Here is a 16,736-nt window from a genome sequence, read left to right on the forward strand (position 1 = left end):
ATCCAACAGTGCTGGGGTCCTTCACTGTCCAGGCGACAAAGGCAGGGGCCTGCCGGGAGAGACTGCGCTCTGTGAGGTGGCTGGGGAGGTCAGCGTGGGGGTCAGCATGGGGTCAACCTGGGGGGTCAGCGTGGGGGTCAGCGTGGGGGTCAACATGGGGAGTCAGCGTGAGGTGGCTGGGGGGTCAGCGTGGGGGGTCAGCATGGGGGTCAGCGTGGGGGTCAGCATGGGGGTCAACCTGGGGGGGTCAGCGTGGGGGTCAGCATGGGGAGTCAGTGTGAGGTGGCTGGGGGGGTCAGCGTGGGGGGTCAGCGTGAGGTGGCTGGGGGGTCAGCGTGGGGGTCAATGTGGGGGTCAGCATGGGGGTCAGTGTGGGAGTCAGCATGGGGTCAGTGTGAGGTGGCTGGGGGTCAGCGTGGGGGTCAGTGGGGGGTCAGCGTGGGGGGTCAGTGTGGGAGGTCATCATGGGGTCAGCGTGAGGTGTCTGGTGGTCAGCGTGGGGGTCAGTGTGGGGGATCAGCGTGGGGGTTAGCGTGAGGTGGCTGGGGGGTCAGCGTGGGGGTCAGCGTGAGGGGTCAGCATGGGGGGTCAGTGTGTGAGGTCAGCATGGGGGTCAGCATGAGGTGGCTGGGGGGTCAGCGTGAGGGTCAGCATAGGGGTCAGCGTGGGGGTGAGTGTGGGAGGTCAGCGTGAGGTGGCTGGGGGGGTCAGCATGAGGTGGCTGGGGGGGTCAGAGTGCAGGGTCAGCGTGGGGGTCAGCGTGAGGTGGACCCTTTCCTGGATGGCCGGACCAAACCCCAATCCTGCTCCAGCCAAGAAAAACCAGTCTAAATAATTTTTTTTTTTTTTTTTGCTGGTCGTGGGGCCTGAACTCTGGGCCTGGGCGCTGTCCCTCAGCTCTTCAGCTCAATGCCAGTGCCCTACCACTTGAGCCACAGCACCACTTCTGGCTCTTTCTGCTTATGTGGTGCTGAGGAATGGAACCCAGGGCCTCAAGCATGCAAGGCAAGCACTCTACCACTGAGCCACCTTCCCAGCCCCAATAAATGTTTAAGGTTATACATGCTCTTGGTTTATAAGACAAAACAACAATAAAAAAAAAAAAAAAAGCTGGCACGGGTGGCTCATATTGCTAATCCTAGCTACTCAGGAGTCTGAGATCTGAGAATCTCTGTTCAAAGCCAAAAAACCAGAAGTATAGGTGTGGCTCAAGGAGGAGAGCACTGTCCCAGAGCAAATATGCTAAGAGCATGAGGTCCTGAGTTCAAGCCCTAGTACTGGCACAAAACAAACAAACAAACACATACATCTGTATTCTAACATGTCTAGCCCTTCCTGGTCCAGGCTGCTGTCCCTCTGTCTTAATAGGCCCTGGTCTTAGAGGTCTCCAACTCAAAATTCTTTTTTTTTGGGGGGGGGGTCCAGTCGTGGGGCCTGAACTCTGGGCCTGGGTGCTGTCCCTCAGCTCTTCAGCTCAAGGCTAGCGCTCTACCACTTGAGCCACAGCGCCACTTCCAGCTTTTTTCTTTTTGCTTATGTGGTGCTGAGGAATTGAACCCAGGGCCTCGTGCATGCAAGGCAAGCGCTCTACCACTGAGCCACCTTCCCAGCCTCCAACTCACAATTCTTTGAAAAACCTTAGTTAGGTCATCCCTCCTCAGCCCGGTCCTGGGGAGGGAGGGCGCTTCTGTCTTACCCCAATAAAAATCCTAAGTGTGTGTGTGTGTGTGTGTGCGTGCGCATATATGAGCCAGTACTGGGGTTTGGACTCAGGGCCTGGGCACTGTACCTCCCTGATCTCTTTTGCTTAAGGCTGAACACTCTACCATTTGAGCCCCAGCTCCACTTATAGTTTTTTGGTGGTTAAGTGGAAATAAAAGTCTCGCGGACTATCCTGCCTGGGCTGGTTTTGAACCTAGATCCTCAGATCTTAATATCTTGAGTAGCTAGGATTCGGCGCCCAGCTCACTGCAACTCTTGGTTGTGTTCTTTCTGTATTCCTGGTAGTTCTAACTTGCCAGCGGCGCCCAGCCTCGGGTCCTCACCAGAACTGTTTCCTAAGCCTTAAGCCCTCTCCCCACACATCAGGACTCAGGACCTGTCTATAGCGCAGCCTGACTCTCCTCTCCTCTCCTCTCGCTGTGAGCGTGGAGTATGGACATTGGGAATTTTCTGTCACTCACACTTGGGAATATCCGGCAGGGACGGGATCTGTGTCCCCGCTCACTTGTGGTGGTCTCTCCCGCTCTCCTGGAAGGCCCACAGCTTGGGGACGGGAGGCTCCCAGCACCACCCCCCTCGGTGGGCCCCTCTCACTGGCTGGCTTCCTATCTCCAGCCTGGACCACTCCTCCCCCCCACCAGACTTTGCTCAAACACAGCTCCCTTTCCATTTGTGCTGTTGATTGTCTGCTCGGACAAAGGCTCCTTTCAGGGACATCAGAGGTTCAGCAAATAAATAAATGAATGAAGTCGTGGTGGAGGAAGAAGAGGTGGCAGGGCTGGGGCTCAGGCCCGCTTCCCCGTCAGCTGGCCCAGCCTGGGAGGGTCTGGGTACCAGAGGGAGCAACAGGCAGCCCGGGGCTTCTGCTGCGTTTGGGGTTGGGGTGCATGGCCAGTGGCCAGGGTGCCCCTGCCGCGGGACCCGGGGGGCAGGGGGCTGTGCATGCTGTCCTGGTCTCCTCAGAGTGCAGGAGGAGTGCTCGGGGCTAGGCACGCTGGACGGAGACTGCGTGCAGTTCCCTGCGTGACTAAGGCACTCCCTGTGTGTGCTTCCTCGCGCCCCTGGCTTGCACATGGTCAGGGCGATGCGTGCCCCCCCAGACCTGGCTCTGAGGGGCTAGCAGGACTGGCTGGGGTCTCCCTCGGTCATCTTCCAGGGAGTCAGGACTTGTCCTTTCTCCTGCGACCCCTGCTCTGTAGCACAGAGGTTAGGGGACACAGCTGAGCACAGGAGGCCAGCCCTGAGTGGCTAGTCCATTGCCCTCGGGGAGCTTCCTGAAGACCCAGTGCCACCACTGTCCCGAAGACAAGCCAAGATGGTCACACTCCGCCCAACCCCTCCAGCGGGGCCGTCGAGGGTGGGGAGGCCTGTCTTCTCCTCCCGGGTCGCTAGTGCCTGGACAGGGTGAGAGGCCGGCAGGGCCATGGGGCTGTGCGGTCAGGGTCAGGCCCACACCCTGGCCAGCGCCGTGTGGGACACGGGTCAGGTGGAGCCGGGACTGGAGCTGCGGGGTGGAATGGCCGGAGGCACCCGGAGGGCGCCCTGGAGGAGAGGCCAGGAAAAGCCCACAGGACAGAAGTGGCTGGGTCTGAGGGGACGCTCCAGCAGGCTGGCCAGGACAGCTGGCCACTCCAGCCCAGGCCTGGCCAAGCCCCCGGGGCAGCGCTGACTCCTGGCCATCCTGAGGACAACAGAGGCCGGCATTTAAATTCCAATTGAGTCAGCCAGAGTGGCCTGGGGCGTGAGAACAGGAGCCCCACCCCCCGCCCCAGCCCCGCCTGCCGCATTCCTGCCTCCCCGGAGATGGCTGCGGCCAGGCGGTCGCCAGGGGGCCGGAATGCAGCGCTCAATGGAAATGGACAAGGGCCCATTGAGCAGTGACGGGCAGGATTGAGCCGTCAGCACCCCGGCTCGGGACCCCTTCCCCGCCCCACCCCCTACCCCAGCACGCCTGATGCCAGCCGCCGTGGACACCGCTGGCCCTCCTGCTGGCCCCAAGGCTATCTCCCGAGCAGGTGTAGCTGTCCCCTGACTGCGGTGCCCTGACCAAGGGCTGGCCACTGGCTCTGGTCTCCTCTCCCTGCAGCCTTAATCCTGTCCTGTCCGCTGCTGCCCAGGGCCAGAGGAATTAACCCCTCTCAGCCTCAGGGCCGGGGCCTGCTCCTCCCCTTGCCTCGCCTGTTCTCCTGTCTGATCTGGTCCTGTCTGGTTCTCCCCAGCGGTTCTGGACCGCCTTCCCCTGCTCTGCTCAGCAGCTGTGGAGAGCCACACAGGCTTGGGTTAGCGGGTGGCATGGCCAGAGCCCTGTCCTGGATCCGGGGTCCCGGAGCTCCAGGAAGCCCATGAGGCCGCAAGTCAGTTATGCTGGAGGGAGTGATGGGGTGGCAGCGCTGCCCTGGCCTCCTCGAGTTCTGAGGACGGAGGCCCATTCAGTGAGGGCACCTGGAGGCCCTAAGAGCTCCATCTCTCTACTTTTTGGCCTGTTCTTGGTTGTCTGCCCGCCGGGGCCGTGATGGACAGCTGTGGGTCTGAGCAGTCTCTACCAGCATCCCCTCCTGCCGGGCAGGGCCCGCTGCAGGCCTGGTTCAATCAGTTTAGCGGGCTCTGCCCACCTGTGGGCCTGGTGGGGGGGGTACCCAGGGGTGAGGAGAGCTGCACCCCCGGCCACCGCCGGGCCCCAACACTGCCTGCTGACACAGTGTCCAGGCCCAGCACCCCCCGGCCACCGCCGGGCCCCAACACTGCCTGCTGACACAGTGTCCAGGCCCAGCACCCCCCGGCCACCGCCGGGCCCCAACATTGCCTGCTGACACAGTGTCCAGGCCCAGCTGTGGCCGCCCACCACCATCCATTCTGGGAAGGACAGGACCTGTTCTGTTCGGATGAGCTCCAGGGCCGTGCACGACGCTGTGTCCACAGAAAGGGCTGCCGTGGTTGTAGATGAGTGAGAGGAGTAAGATAGCGTGCGGAGGAGTAAGAGAGTGAGTGACCTCAGAGGGAAAGGGGTCAGGTGGGGAAATGGAAGATGGGAGGTGGCCCTGCTCACGGGAGTGGATTCATTACTGACCGAAGTCACTGTGACCCTCTGCGCATCACCCTTACCATAAAAAAAACAAGGGCTGGGAAGGTGGCTCAGTGGTGGAGCGCTTGCCTGGCACGCATGAGGCCCTGGGCTCGATTCCTCAGCACCACACACACTGAAAAGGCTGGAAGTGGCGCTGTGGCTCAAGTGGTAGAGCGCTCGCCTTGAGCTGAGGGACAGCGCCCAGGCCCCAAGACCAACAAAAAAGTGAAAAATAAAGAGAATGAGTAAATGAATGAGTGAGAAATAAGTGAATGAGGGATGGATGAGAGTGAGCGTGAATGAGCAACGGCTACGTGGACACAGGCTGATTCCAAATGGACAGGTGTGGAGCTTAGGGGGTGTCCGTGGGGGCGGGGCTGGCGGCACTCAGCAGCGAGGCCCAGGTCAGAACCGCCGGCCGCGCGGGGCCTGGGGCTGGCCACGCACCCGGCCTCTGCTCAGTATGGCTGACGGAGCAGCTCTAGGCTCCCAGAGCCAGTTGGGCCTCCGGGAGTGGTGTCGGCAGGCGGGGGGCTCCTGGGAGGCCGGGGCTCTGTGCCGGCTTCCGTCCTGCTCCCTTCATCAGCCAGGCTGGCCGGGGCGGGGGTGGCACCGTGCAGCCTGTTGCAGAAGACACGCTGCAGGCGGCCACTCCAGGAGCTGCATCTCAGGACGCCCACCACGCCCAGGGGTGCACAAGCTCCCAGGGTATCCAGCGGGGGCCGCCTAAGAGCCGAGGCCAGCTATGGACCCAGGCTACGGGGTCCCTTTAGAGTCCCATGCCTTAGCATGGGAGGCACACTGGAGGGACGGACGGTCTCAGGCTTGGGCCCCAAGGGCCACGAGTGACCACAGAAGCCTCCCAGAGGGGACAGGCAGGGCGCAGGGACTGAGCAGGATGGAGCTCTGAGAGAGAACCCCTAGCAAAGGCCCTGAGGCAAAGAACACATGTGTCTGAGGAAGCACAGTGTGAAGGGGAGCTAAGGGGGACCAAGAGAAAGTTCTAGAGGCCTTGGCTGTGAACACAGCCCAGGAGCCACCAGGCTGTGATGCTCCCACCTGGATGCACAGGCCCTGGCCACCTGTGTGCTGCTGTGGGACAAGCCACGGAGGGGCCCCGAGGCCGTCACGGAGCCGCCGGGGCGGCCGGCAGCTTTGGGGAGACAAGGCAGGCAGGGTGGGGCGCTCCCTCCTCTGGCTTGAGCTCATCCTCGCGCCCGGCTGAGGCTGAGGGAGGTTCCGCCAGGACTCCCAGCGTCAGAGCCAGCCGCGCCCACACTGCAGTCCCCCAGGCGGGGCTCAGGGCCAGGTGGAGAGGGGACCCGGGTGCGGCCCACAGGGCCTGCGGCCCCGCTCCCGGTGGACAGAGCAAGGCTGTCCTCTCCCTGCCCAGGGCTCTGAGACGCTTTTGTTTTCTTGTCCTGCACGAGGCGGATGTGTAGAGGCTATGCCTTTGAGTGGCTGCGCGGGGCCGTGTCTGCTTTCCATCCGGACACTTCCGATGTCGCAGCCCGGGGCCGGGCCGGGCACAGCTGCCCCGCCCCACAGCCCCGGGAGGACCGGGGCAGGACCCAGCCTGGCCGGTGTGTGTGCACGACCTGTGTTTGCACAGCGAGCCTCAGACACCATGTCCCCATGCACACACACACACCACTTGCTGGACATGAGTTCCGCCCACCTCAAAGGTGAGGGCACTTATCTGAGCCCCAAGCTGCACCCCAAGAGTGTCCCAGATGTTGGCAGAGCTGCAATGGCAGGAGCGGGGGTGGGGCGCAGCAGGGTTGAGGGAGCCATGGGGGCGGGCACGGGGCGTGGGGCGCTGCAGGACCAGGGGAGTCCCTGGGAGCAGGCACAGGCCGCGGGGCGCTGCGGGGGTGCGGAGGATGCGCATGCCCCGCACGGGCCCCTCCGAGTGTGGGGGGCGGGCACCTGGATGCGGGGGTCCTGGATGGGGAGGCCTCAGCCCCTTGGCTTCACTCACTGAGTCCTCTCGCAGCCCTCCGCCCCCGCCCCCCACGCCTTGTGGGCCGGCCCCAGCTCCAGCTGGCAACATCTGGAGGCCGTGCAGCCCTGGTGTCAGCGCCTGCGCTGGTGCCTACTGCAAGGCTGCGGCTGGGCCTGTGCCCCCTGCGCTCTGTGCCCGGCGGGTGTCCTTGGGGTGCGGCTGGGCGGGGCCGGGGGACACTGGTGAGGCTGTCCCCACCTGCTCCAGGACTGGAAGCCGGCCCTGATTCTTCTGTCTCCGTTTGAATCCCCTCCGTGGGCTTCAAAACACCCCTAAAATGCTGGGCCTCGCTGTCCCCAGACCGTAGCACCCTGACTGCCCCATGTCCCTAAGGGGCCAGGGGCCAGAGCTGGAAGCAGAGACCCTGGGAGCCGCCCTGAGGCCAGGCTGTGGTGGGGCGGGCTGGCACCCACAGCGGCCACCTTGCTGGCTAGCTTGTGGCCCTGGGGTCACCCAGGAAGAGCCAACCTTGAGCTCCAGCCCATTCTGAACCAAGCCGCGGCTTCTGACACCCTAACCTCACCTCCCTAGGATGGAGACCTCAAAGGCCCCTTCCCACAGGGTCCTGAGAGTCCCTGAGTAAGCCCAGCCACGGCGGCCTCTGGAGAGGAAGGCACTGAGCAGCAGCCCTCGCTCGGGGGGCCCTGGCAGCCCAGCCGCTGCAGAGCCGAGGGTGGCCGGGATCACAGGCCCCACAAGCCTTCCTGGAGGCCCATCCTCATGATCACAAGTGACGTTGCTCAGGGCCAGACCCAGGCTGGGTGCAGGAGGGCGCTGAGCCCAAAAGGAGCTTGGTGGTAGGGGAGCATGGGGGGCCGGGCGCCGGGGACTCCGACATGCAGGTCCGCGTCTCCGAGGCCGGCAGTGTCCAGTGCTCCCCACACGGAGGCCTCCAGAGATGCGCCCAGCACCCTCCTGAACCTGCCTGAGTCGGGCTGGCCATCCTCACCCCGGGGTGGGGGCGGGGTGCAAGCCAGCCAGAAGCTGGGCGTGGCCCATCGCGTCTCCACCTGCCCGACCAGCCCAGTTCCCGCATTACCTGTTCTGTGAGCTCAAGAGCAGTCAGTGGAAGCCTTTAAGCCCTTGACAAGAAGAACACGGTGTCTTGTGTGTGTTGTGCATGTGTAGTGTGTGTGTGTGTGTGTGTGTGTGTGTGTGAGAGCCCCCTCGGCCCCGTCCTGCAGGGCAGGCTGGGGGAGGGGATGCGCTCCTGAGAGTGGACATGGTGCTCAGGGTGGGAGGAAGTTGTCCCTCTGGGCAGCTGAGGCCCCAGCAGGGCTGTGCCCTCCCGGCCCACAGGGCAGGACGTGAGGGGGCAGGGGTCCCCGGGTCCCCGTGGGAAGAGGCACTCCCACAGTTGGCAGTCCAGCAACCCCGCCCAGCAGCCCTGCGGGTGGGCGAGCCAGCAAGCCCACACCTGTCGCGGACAGATGGTGGCCCCAAGACAGGGCTCGGCGCGGGCCAGAGGCAGGGGCGCGACTCTAGGGAAGGGCGCCAGACAGGAAAGTCCCCCCTGCCCTGCGCACCCTTCCCTAACCCTGTGCCCGGGGCCCAGCCCTGAGGGCTTCACAGCCAGAAGGGTAAACTGATCCTGGGGAAGCCACCAAGTGGGGCTGGCCCCAGGACCACAGGGACAGTCCTTGGGGGGTGCCGGAGGAATCCGTGGGGGGAGATAAGCCCTGTGTGTGTGAGGGGTCACGATGGGGGAAGGCCACTGGACAGACACCCTGCCACATGCCTCCAGCTCAGTCTACCAGCGCTCGCTCGCCTCCCGAACCCCAAGGGCACAGGTCCTGGGAGGGAGGCCGTTGGTGAGCTGGCCAGGTGACCGGGTTTCCCACCGGGAGCCTGGCTGGCCTGGCCAGGGCGCTGGGCACGCTTGTCCCGAGCCAGGTCAGCGGTGTGGAGGAGGGGTCCCAGAGGCTTCAGCTGAGCCACAGTGCCCTCAAGGTGCCCACACATGAGCACGCACACGCGTGCACCCACACGTGGAGGCGGGTGCCGCCCGGCTGCCCGAGCGGAGCCCGGCCCGCCACAGGCTGTGTTTGGTGGGGTGAGGCCAGGCTGGGTGCTGGCAGAGGGCTTGCCCAGCCTTGCTCTGACCCAGTTTTCCAGGCGCGGCACGGCCCCCATGCCTGGGCGGGGGAGGGGGCGGCCAGCGCTGGCTGTGGGGCTCCCCCAGCTTCTCTGGGGCTCTGGGCCCACCGCGGCCAGCCCCCCTTGGTGCCGGTCTCCGCATAGACAGGGCAGACTCCCTCCCAGGACTTGGCTGCCCCTGACCCCCCCCGGACCCCCCCAGCCCTCTGACCCCCCTGACCCCCCCCCGGACCCCCCTGACCCCCCTCTCAGCCCTGAGCCCTCTCCCGCACCCCCGGCAGCCATTCCCTGCCTTGTCCTGTCACTCTGGAGGCTGGGACCCTGGGGTGGAGGGTGGGTTTGGGGAGACGCACAGAGCCGGCAGGTGAGATGACTATGAGGCCCTCCCCAAGGGAGGGTGGGAGGGTCTGGGGAGGGCAGAGACACTAAGAGGGCAAAGCCTGCTGGGAGAAAGGGGGAGAGGGCCGAGGGGGGGGCGTGGGAAGCCGGCCCTTGCCCAGCCAGCTTGATAAGCTTTTTTGATCCACACTGAAGCAACACAGACCCTGAGCTCGAGACAGCTCGGCCTGGGAACCTGGCTCTGGCTCCAGCTGCCCTCCCAGCCCCCCTGCCCTGACCCTGGCGGTCCACAGTTCTCAGGGCAGGCTCTCCTGGAGTCTGGGGGCCCTCTGTGGACGTGCGGGGGTCAGGGAGGCGCGTGAGCCGCCTCGGGCCGGCCTGGTCCTCACCCGGCTCCCGGTGGAGCTCAGGGTGTCTGGCTGGGAAGGCCGTCCTGCCTCCCACACCCCCACCTTCACCGAGCCGGACCTGCCCCAGGGCCTGGCCAGCCCTGCCCACCAGCACTGGAGACCCGCGGGCCAGTGCTGGCTGCGCGCTGCCCAGGAACACCCCCGACACAACTCTGCCCTGCTGGTGGTCGGCAGGCCCCCGCCCAGGGCTGCCACAGTCCCACCCGCAGCCCCTTGTCTGTCCAGGCCCAGGGACAACAAAGCTGTCACCAGCCAGGACCAAGAGCAGAGGGGTGTGGCTTGGGTGAAGGACCTAGACATCTCTATTAGGGACTTCAGACTGTGTCTTTCTATCCTGACCAACACTGGGACCTCAGGGGTGGAGACGGGTCGCTCGGGGGCTGGGGTGCAATCCTCAGGCTCAGGACAGGTGGACACTTGCAGCCCACCCGCCGCTCAGCACACAGATCGAGCGTGGGGCGTCCAGGCGTGGTGTTGGTGAGGGCCTGGCTGCCGGGAGCAGCCACACGGCACAGGGCGTGCCCATCCTCAAAGGCTGCCCTTGCTGATGGTGAGCAGAAGCTGGGGCTCAGGGGCCTCCCCGGAGCCCGCGGGAGCTCAGACGGGGCTGCGGCTGGCAGAACACAGCGCCACCGGGGCTGCTGGGACTCGAGGCCTCCATGACGGCAGACTCCACGGCCGGCAGGGAGGTCACGGGCCCTCCACAATCTGGGGTGCTGTAGACTCCCCATCCCTGGAGCTGGGTCTGTCTCTGGGACGCGCCACCCTATTCCTCTTTCCCTGTGACGCCCCCTGCTCCCCTCAGCCCTGCCCAGCGGGGGTCGATGGAGGCCTTGGAAGGGAGGCGGAGGTCCTAAGTGGGCACACCAGACAGGCAGGGGAGTGGGGCTTGGCCTCAGACCCCCAAGCCTCCCTCCGCTCCACTTGGAGGCCAGGTGCTGCTTGGCACCTCACCGGCCTGGCCCAGGGCAGCTGCACCTGCCGCGTCCCACTGAAAGCCGGCCGGACTGCCGTGCCCCGCAGGAGGAGCCCTGAGCACGCCAGCACCCGCCACCCAGAGCAGACTGTGCTGCAGGTGCCTGGCGGGGGTTGAGGGACTTGTTGGCTCCTGGAGCACCCTAAGCACTGCAGAGGGCATTTCCAAGCCCGGCTGAAGTCCCTGGGAGGAGGGCGGAAACTTGTGGGCGCTGAGTGCCAGGCTGCCTGCAGCCCAGCCCCGTCCAGTGGGGCTGGGGGAGGCTGGGTGTGGGTTCTTACACAGGACGCTACGTCCGTCCTGAGCCGTCCGTGAGATGGCCGGTCCTGCGCCGGCCCAGACCAGACATGGACAACTGCTTCAAGGGCAGAGGTTGAGCACCCATCAGGCGCCCACTAGACCCCCGGGCACTCTGGGCTCCCCGCTCCGCCAGGGCTCAGAAGGCCGAGGGCGGCTGAGAGAACTCCGGGCCAAAGCTGGCACAAGGGCAGTCGGGAGGTCCAGGTCCCAGAGGAAGAGTCAGAGGGGGAGGGGCAGAGGCCCGCAGTGGGGGGGGGGGGGCAGCCAGGGCGGCCTGGGGCCTGAGCAGTCCCAGCTTGTTTATTCTTGGCTGAAAGGCTGGTGCAGGGGAGGGGAGGGGAAGGGGAGGGGGAGGGAGGCCTTTCAAAAATAATAATAATAAAAACGTTCATTTAGAAGGCTCCCAAGACGTGCTGAACTCCAAAAGGGTCCTGGAAAAAATGCTGAGAGGGTTTAAGTGTAAATGGACCAAAACTCCATAATTAAATTTCCCTTCAATTTACCAGAGTTTGGGGTCAAAGAAAAAATAAGACTTAGGGAAAATACACTTGAGGTTTCAGGCAAATGCCAAGAGCTTAGGAAAATAGATTTCTGAGCTGCTCAGCGGCTACCGGCCTGGCCAGCTAGCCCACGAGCCGAGCGCTGGCGGCTTTAACCCCTCCCTGCTCAGCTCCGGCCCGGGCCTCATACCCAGCCCAGGGTGCTCATGGTGCCCTGGCTGAGCAGCCCTTTGGCACCAGGCTGGGGCGGACGCTGGGACCCCAGCCCAACGAGGCCCCACGCCTCCCTTCTGTATCTGCTAAGTGGAGAGCCCTGCTCTCCATTCTCGGCTCACCTGAGATCAGCCACTTCTCTCCAGTCGGGCCTTGAGGTTTAGCAGTCTGAGTGAACCAAGAACAAAAAGGGCAGAAAGCTTGGACCCAGACCATGATGGCACATCCAGGCTCTCAATAGCTCATGATTCATGGTGTTGTCCTTTTTGCCTGGCCTGCCAGGAAGCTCAGGGCTAAAATTATGGATCTTGTATAGTAGCTAGTGTTGGCTGAGGGATTTTGAAATATTTTCTTTCTCCATGTCCTTTAAAATTCCACTTCTGTTAATAATGAGCAAATCAAATGTGCCTTTTATTTTACTCTTTCTCAAATTCTCAGAATAAGTTTAAAAGGTAGAATTCACCCACCATCCCTCCAGGACACAGCCCCACTCAAACCTTCTCTGTTCTCCTTGGGGGAGGGCGTCAGCCCGGCCCCGAGGCTCACTGAGAGGCCTCTCTGTGCACCCTTTGCTGTGTAGCCTGAATCCCGGGCTCCTGTCCGCACACAGGGCAGTGGGAGATGGGAGCAGAGTAAGAGTTTGCCAGCGATGGCCGACCTGGCCTCAGCTTCCCCTGTGCCTCCGCTGAGCTGAACGGTAGGGCCAAAAGGACTTCCGAGCATCATGAGGGAGCCCCCAGGCCAGGCGGACTCCCAAGGATGAGCCGGGCAGGGACTCCCCAGGGCTTCCAGCCTGGGCTTCAGGCTGGCTTTGGCCCGTGGCACCACTGCCTGCCAGGAGCCCTGCGGTTGGAAGCGGTTGGAAGTGGCTGTGGATTGGGGTCCGTGCCAGGATCACCAGCTCTGCTGACGGCAGGAGCCTCGCCGCCATTGCCCGGCCTGGTGGGCAAGGGGCAGACGTGGAGCTGGCCACGCCAGCCTGCGGGGAACCATGGCCTGGGCATGGCTAGCCCCTCCATGTCATCCTCCCTGCTGCTGGGCCCAGCGGAGAGTCACGGGACTGGGCTGGGCCTCTGCCCCCTCTGGCTGCTCTGGGGACCCCGTGGGTACAGGCCTCGCCAACCGGCTGCAACTCAGTGGGGCGGGCAACAAGGTGTCTGTGTGGGGTGGGCTCCGGCATCTGAAGTGCCGCCCCCCCCCACTGTCCCCTGCATCTCCACCCAGCCCCCCTCTCCTACTCGCCTGCCCCACAGACCCTGTCGGAGCTGGGAGGACGGGGCCTGTGGTTCTGGCTGTGGAGAGGCTCTGTGGAGTGCTGACACTGCAGCTGATTCTAAGGAGGAGCCAGCAAATTGGGGAATGGGGGTGACCTGGTGCGGGGCGGGCACCGGACAGGCGTCTGGCCACACAGGAACCCGGCTGAGCAGGACTGCTGGTGTGCGGCAAGGGTCCAGCTCACAGAACAGCAGGTTGACAACAGTGGGCTGGCAGGGGGCGGGGCGGGGGGGGGAGGTCAGAGCTGCCGGTGGAGGCACGGGCCCTCTGGGGACAATCCGGCACAACTGGTGGACAGAGGGGAGTGTGGCTGCCCTTTGACCCACAGCCACCTGCAGTGCCACCAAGCCCACAGGGCCTGTCACGAAGGGTCCACCTCCGGGGTGGAGGCGGCCACAGGGCCCGGCCACCCTTGGGCCAAGAATGGTCTTCAGGGCACTCATGCTCAGCCCTAGGGACCGGGGTGTGGCATGTCTGGAATGAGGATCTTTGCAGGATGACTTAGGGAGCTTGAGGTGAGGAGTCGCCGGCGTGGGAAGGCCGCATTGATGCAGGCAGGAGGAGAGCCACGTGGAGACGGAGAAGGAACTGGAGGGACGCCCGCCGTCAGGCCCGGCGCTGGGGTCCGGGGCCCTGCCCGGCGGCGGGGCCTGCAGGAGGAAGCCAAGAGCTGTGCTCCCCACTGCTCCAACCTGCCCAGAAGCTGGCAGCTAGAGAGCCTCAAAGATGTGGTCCATGAAGCTGGGCGCTGGTGGCTCACGCCTGTAATCCTAGCTACTCAGGAGGCTGAGATCTGAGGATCGCGGTTCAAAGCCAGCCCGGGCAGGAGAGACCATGAGACTCCTATCTCCAATAAACCACCAGAAAACCGGAAGTGGTGCTGTGGCTCAAGTGGTAGAGTGCTCGCCTTGAGCTGAAGAGCTGAGGGACAGCGCCCAGGCCCAGAGTTCAAGCCCCACGACCGACAAAAAAAAAAAAAAAAAAAAAAAAAGATGTGGTCCATGAGCCAGCCCTGGGACACAGATGGGAGAGGGGTGGGGAAGAGAGAGAACATCCCAGAAATAAAATAAAACAGGGGCTGGGAAGATGGCTCAGTGGTAGAACGCTTGCCTCGCATGCCTGAAGCCCTGGGTTCGATTCCCCAGCACCACATAAGCAAAAAGAAAAAAAGCCAGAAGTGGCGCTGTGGATCAAGTGGTAGAGCGCTAGCCTTGAGCTGAAGAGCTGAGGGACAGCACCCAGGCCCAGAGTTCAGGCCCCACGACTAGACCCCCCCCCAAAAAAAAAAAAAACGGAGCGGGGCACCGGTGGCTCACACCTGTCATCCTAGCTACTCAGGAGGCTGAGATCTGAGGATCATGGTTCGAAGCCAGCCCAGGCAGGAAAGTCCGTGAGACTCTTACTTCCAATAAACCACCCAGAAAACCAGATGTGGCACTGTGGCTCAAGTGGTAGAGTGCTGGCCCTCAGCTGAAGAGCTCAAGGCCAGCGCCCAGACCCCGAGTTCAAGCCCCACAACCAAACACAACAAAACCAAAAACTGCTGGATGGCAGGTACGGGCCCAGGGGAGATGGTCTTGTGTGGCCATTACCTGAGGGGGTTGGACCATCCCTCTTGGCTGCAGTCTGGAGGGACCTGGGCTTGGCCCTTGCCCAGCCCCCATGGCCCCAGGACCTGCGGGGCATAGGGCAGAGGTGCTGAGCGGCAGGGGGATCCCTGGGGGATCCTGAGCCAGCCAGACACGCCCAGTCTCTGGCAGCATAGGCTGTACCCAGAGCGCAGGTGAGCTCTGCTCATGCTGAGCTGGGGAGGGCAGGGGGTGTCTGTGGCCCACTTTCTTGACGACCAAATCCAGGCTCCAAAGCCACAAGCTGGGTCAGGAGTAAGCACCAGCCGGGGCTGCGCCTTCCTCGCTCCTTCTCCAGGAGTCTCTGGACTCCCTCCTTGCCTGAAAACGAGACAGGATATGGTGGCCCTGCGCAGTCCCAGACGCTCTGCAGAGCGTCTCCAGGATGGCACCTGCCGTCGCCCGCCGGCGGGGGACCTCGGCTGGGCGCTCCCTGGACCTGGACTGTCAGCCCCGTCCTCCCCATGGCGGTCGTGCCCATCCTGCGTCCCCCAGAGGCCCTGCTGACAGCTCTCCACATGGCTCCCCTCCCTGGGCAGTGTCCCCTCCCCACTTCCATCCTGAGGCCCAGCGAGCAGCAGCCACTTCCAAATGCTCTCCATCAGGGAGTGGGGGAAAGACATGGGAGCCCTGTCCTCTGAGGGGCCACTCGGTCTCTCCCTCTCCCTCCCTCTCCCTCCCTGCCTCTCACACCTCACATCTGTCTTCTGGGACCGGTCAGGTTCCCTTCCTGCTGTGGGCTACTCACTCCCACACCCTGCTTCCCAAGAGGACGCCTGGTGATCCTGTCCCCCCTCCCGCTGACCCCCCAGGTCCCCCGCTGATCCCCCAGGTCCCCCGCTGACCCCCCAGGTCCCCCGCTGACCCCCAGGTCCCCCGCTGATTCCCCAGGTCCCCCGCTGACCTTCCAGGTCCCCCGCTGACCCCCCAGATCCCCCGCTGACCCCCCTAGGTCCCCCGCTGACCCCCCCAGGTCCCCCGCTGACCCCCCCACAGGTCCCCCGCTGACCCCCAGGTCCCCCGCTGACCCCTAGGTCCCCCGCTGACCCCCAGGTCCCCCGCTGATTCCCCAGGTCCCCCGCTGACCCCCAAGGTCCCCCGCTGACCCCCCAGGTCCCCCGCTGACCCCCAGGTCCCCTGCTGACCCCCCAGGTCCCCTGCTGACCCCCCAGGTCCCCCGCTGACCCCCAGGTCCCCCGCTGACCCCCCATGTCCCCCGCTGACCCCCCAGGTCCCCCGCTGATCCCCCAGGTCCCCCGCTGACCCCCCCTAGGTCCCCCGCTGACCCCCCATGTCCCCCGCTGACCCCCACAGGTGCCCCGCTGACCCCCCCATGTCCCCCGCTGATTCCCCAGGTCCCCCGCTGACCCCCCTAGGTCCCCCGCTGACCTTCCAGGTCCCCCGCTGACCCCCCCCAGGTCAACCGCTGACCCTCCAGCGCAGCCCCAGCCGCCCCAGCGGGATAAAAGGTAGGGAGGGGCCGGCCTCGCCCCGCCGGCCCGGTCCCACGCCCTCCAGGTCCGCGCCCGCTCCCGCCCGGCCGCCCCTGGCCCCGCCCCCGACCGCCCTGGAGGGCGTGGCCTGGGCGTGGCCTGGGCGTGGCCGCCGCGGCCCGTCCCCCCGGCTGCGGAGCGCCCGGCAGCCCCAGACCAGTGCGCGGCGGCGGCGGCGGCGGCGGCAGCGGCGGCGGCAGCGGCGGCGGCGCGGGCGGCGGGCGGCGCGCGGTCCGGGGCGGGCGCTCGGGCGGGCGCACGGCCGCGGGGACGGGGCGGACAGCGGGCGGGCGGGCCGCGGCGGGCGCCGCGCGTGGGGAGCCGGGCCAGGTGGGTGCGAGGGGCTCGGCGGGCGCCCGGGGCGGCGGCGGGCGCGGCGGGCTCGACCCGAGCGGGGGCCGGGCGCGGGTTTCCCTTTCGGGAGAGTTCGCCGCCGACGCCCCGCGAGGGCTCGGCGCCGCCGGGGAGGGACCGCGGCGGGGCGGGGGCGGCCGGCGCCAGGCGGCCCGGGAGCCCGGGGCGGCGGCGGGCGGGCGGGGCGCCCGGGGGCCGGGGCCGGGGTCGGGCCGCGCGTCCCGCTCGGCGGCCCCGGTAACGCCGGCCCCTCCCGCAGACGCCGCGCTGGGCCGCGGGGCGGCATGCCCGCGCGCGCCGCCTGAGGACGCCGCGGCCCGCGCCCGCCATGGGCGCCCCAGCCCGCGCGCGGGCGCTCTG

The 16,736-nt window shown here is 65.3% G+C and overlaps 1 protein-coding gene across 1 annotated transcript; it reads right to left on the bottom strand.

The window, feature by feature from the left end:
• Nucleotides 1-5,244: 5,244 nt before the first annotated feature.
• On the bottom strand, nt 5,245-16,706 carry LOC138826479 (collagen alpha-2(I) chain-like). Its single transcript, XM_070021614.1, has 9 exons — nt 16,180-16,706; nt 14,494-14,576; nt 13,015-13,352; nt 12,094-12,316; nt 9,989-10,181; nt 7,544-7,835; nt 6,990-7,119; nt 6,465-6,715; nt 5,245-5,529 (listed from the first exon to the last, which is right to left on the bottom strand). Exons 1-9 carry the CDS (start codon nt 16,704-16,706, stop codon nt 5,245-5,247), a joined length of 2,322 nt encoding a protein of 773 aa, XP_069877715.1.
• Nucleotides 16,707-16,736: the final 30 nt, after the last annotated feature.

Source organism: Dipodomys merriami, unplaced genomic scaffold (assembly GCF_024711535.1).
Source record: "Dipodomys merriami isolate MVZ:Mamm:240054 unplaced genomic scaffold, mDipMer1.0.p SCAF_143, whole genome shotgun sequence".
NCBI classification, from domain to species: domain Eukaryota; kingdom Metazoa; phylum Chordata; class Mammalia; order Rodentia; family Heteromyidae; genus Dipodomys; species Dipodomys merriami.

Excerpts from the sequence above, each read along its gene's own strand:
- LOC138826479 (XM_070021614.1), bottom strand. The coding sequence starts at position 16,706 with ATGGCGGGCGCGGGCCGCGGCGTCCTCAGGCGGCGCGCGCGGGCATGC. Across the intron at positions 12,317-13,014 it reads TGTGGCCAGACGCCTGTCCG|CTCAGCGGAGGCACAGGGGA; the intron begins GTGCCCGCCCCG and ends CCTACCGTTCAG. Across the intron at positions 7,120-7,543 it reads CCCTCCTGCACCCAGCCTGG|GGACATGGGGCAGTCAGGGT; the intron begins GTCTGGCCCTGA and ends CTGGCCCCTTAG.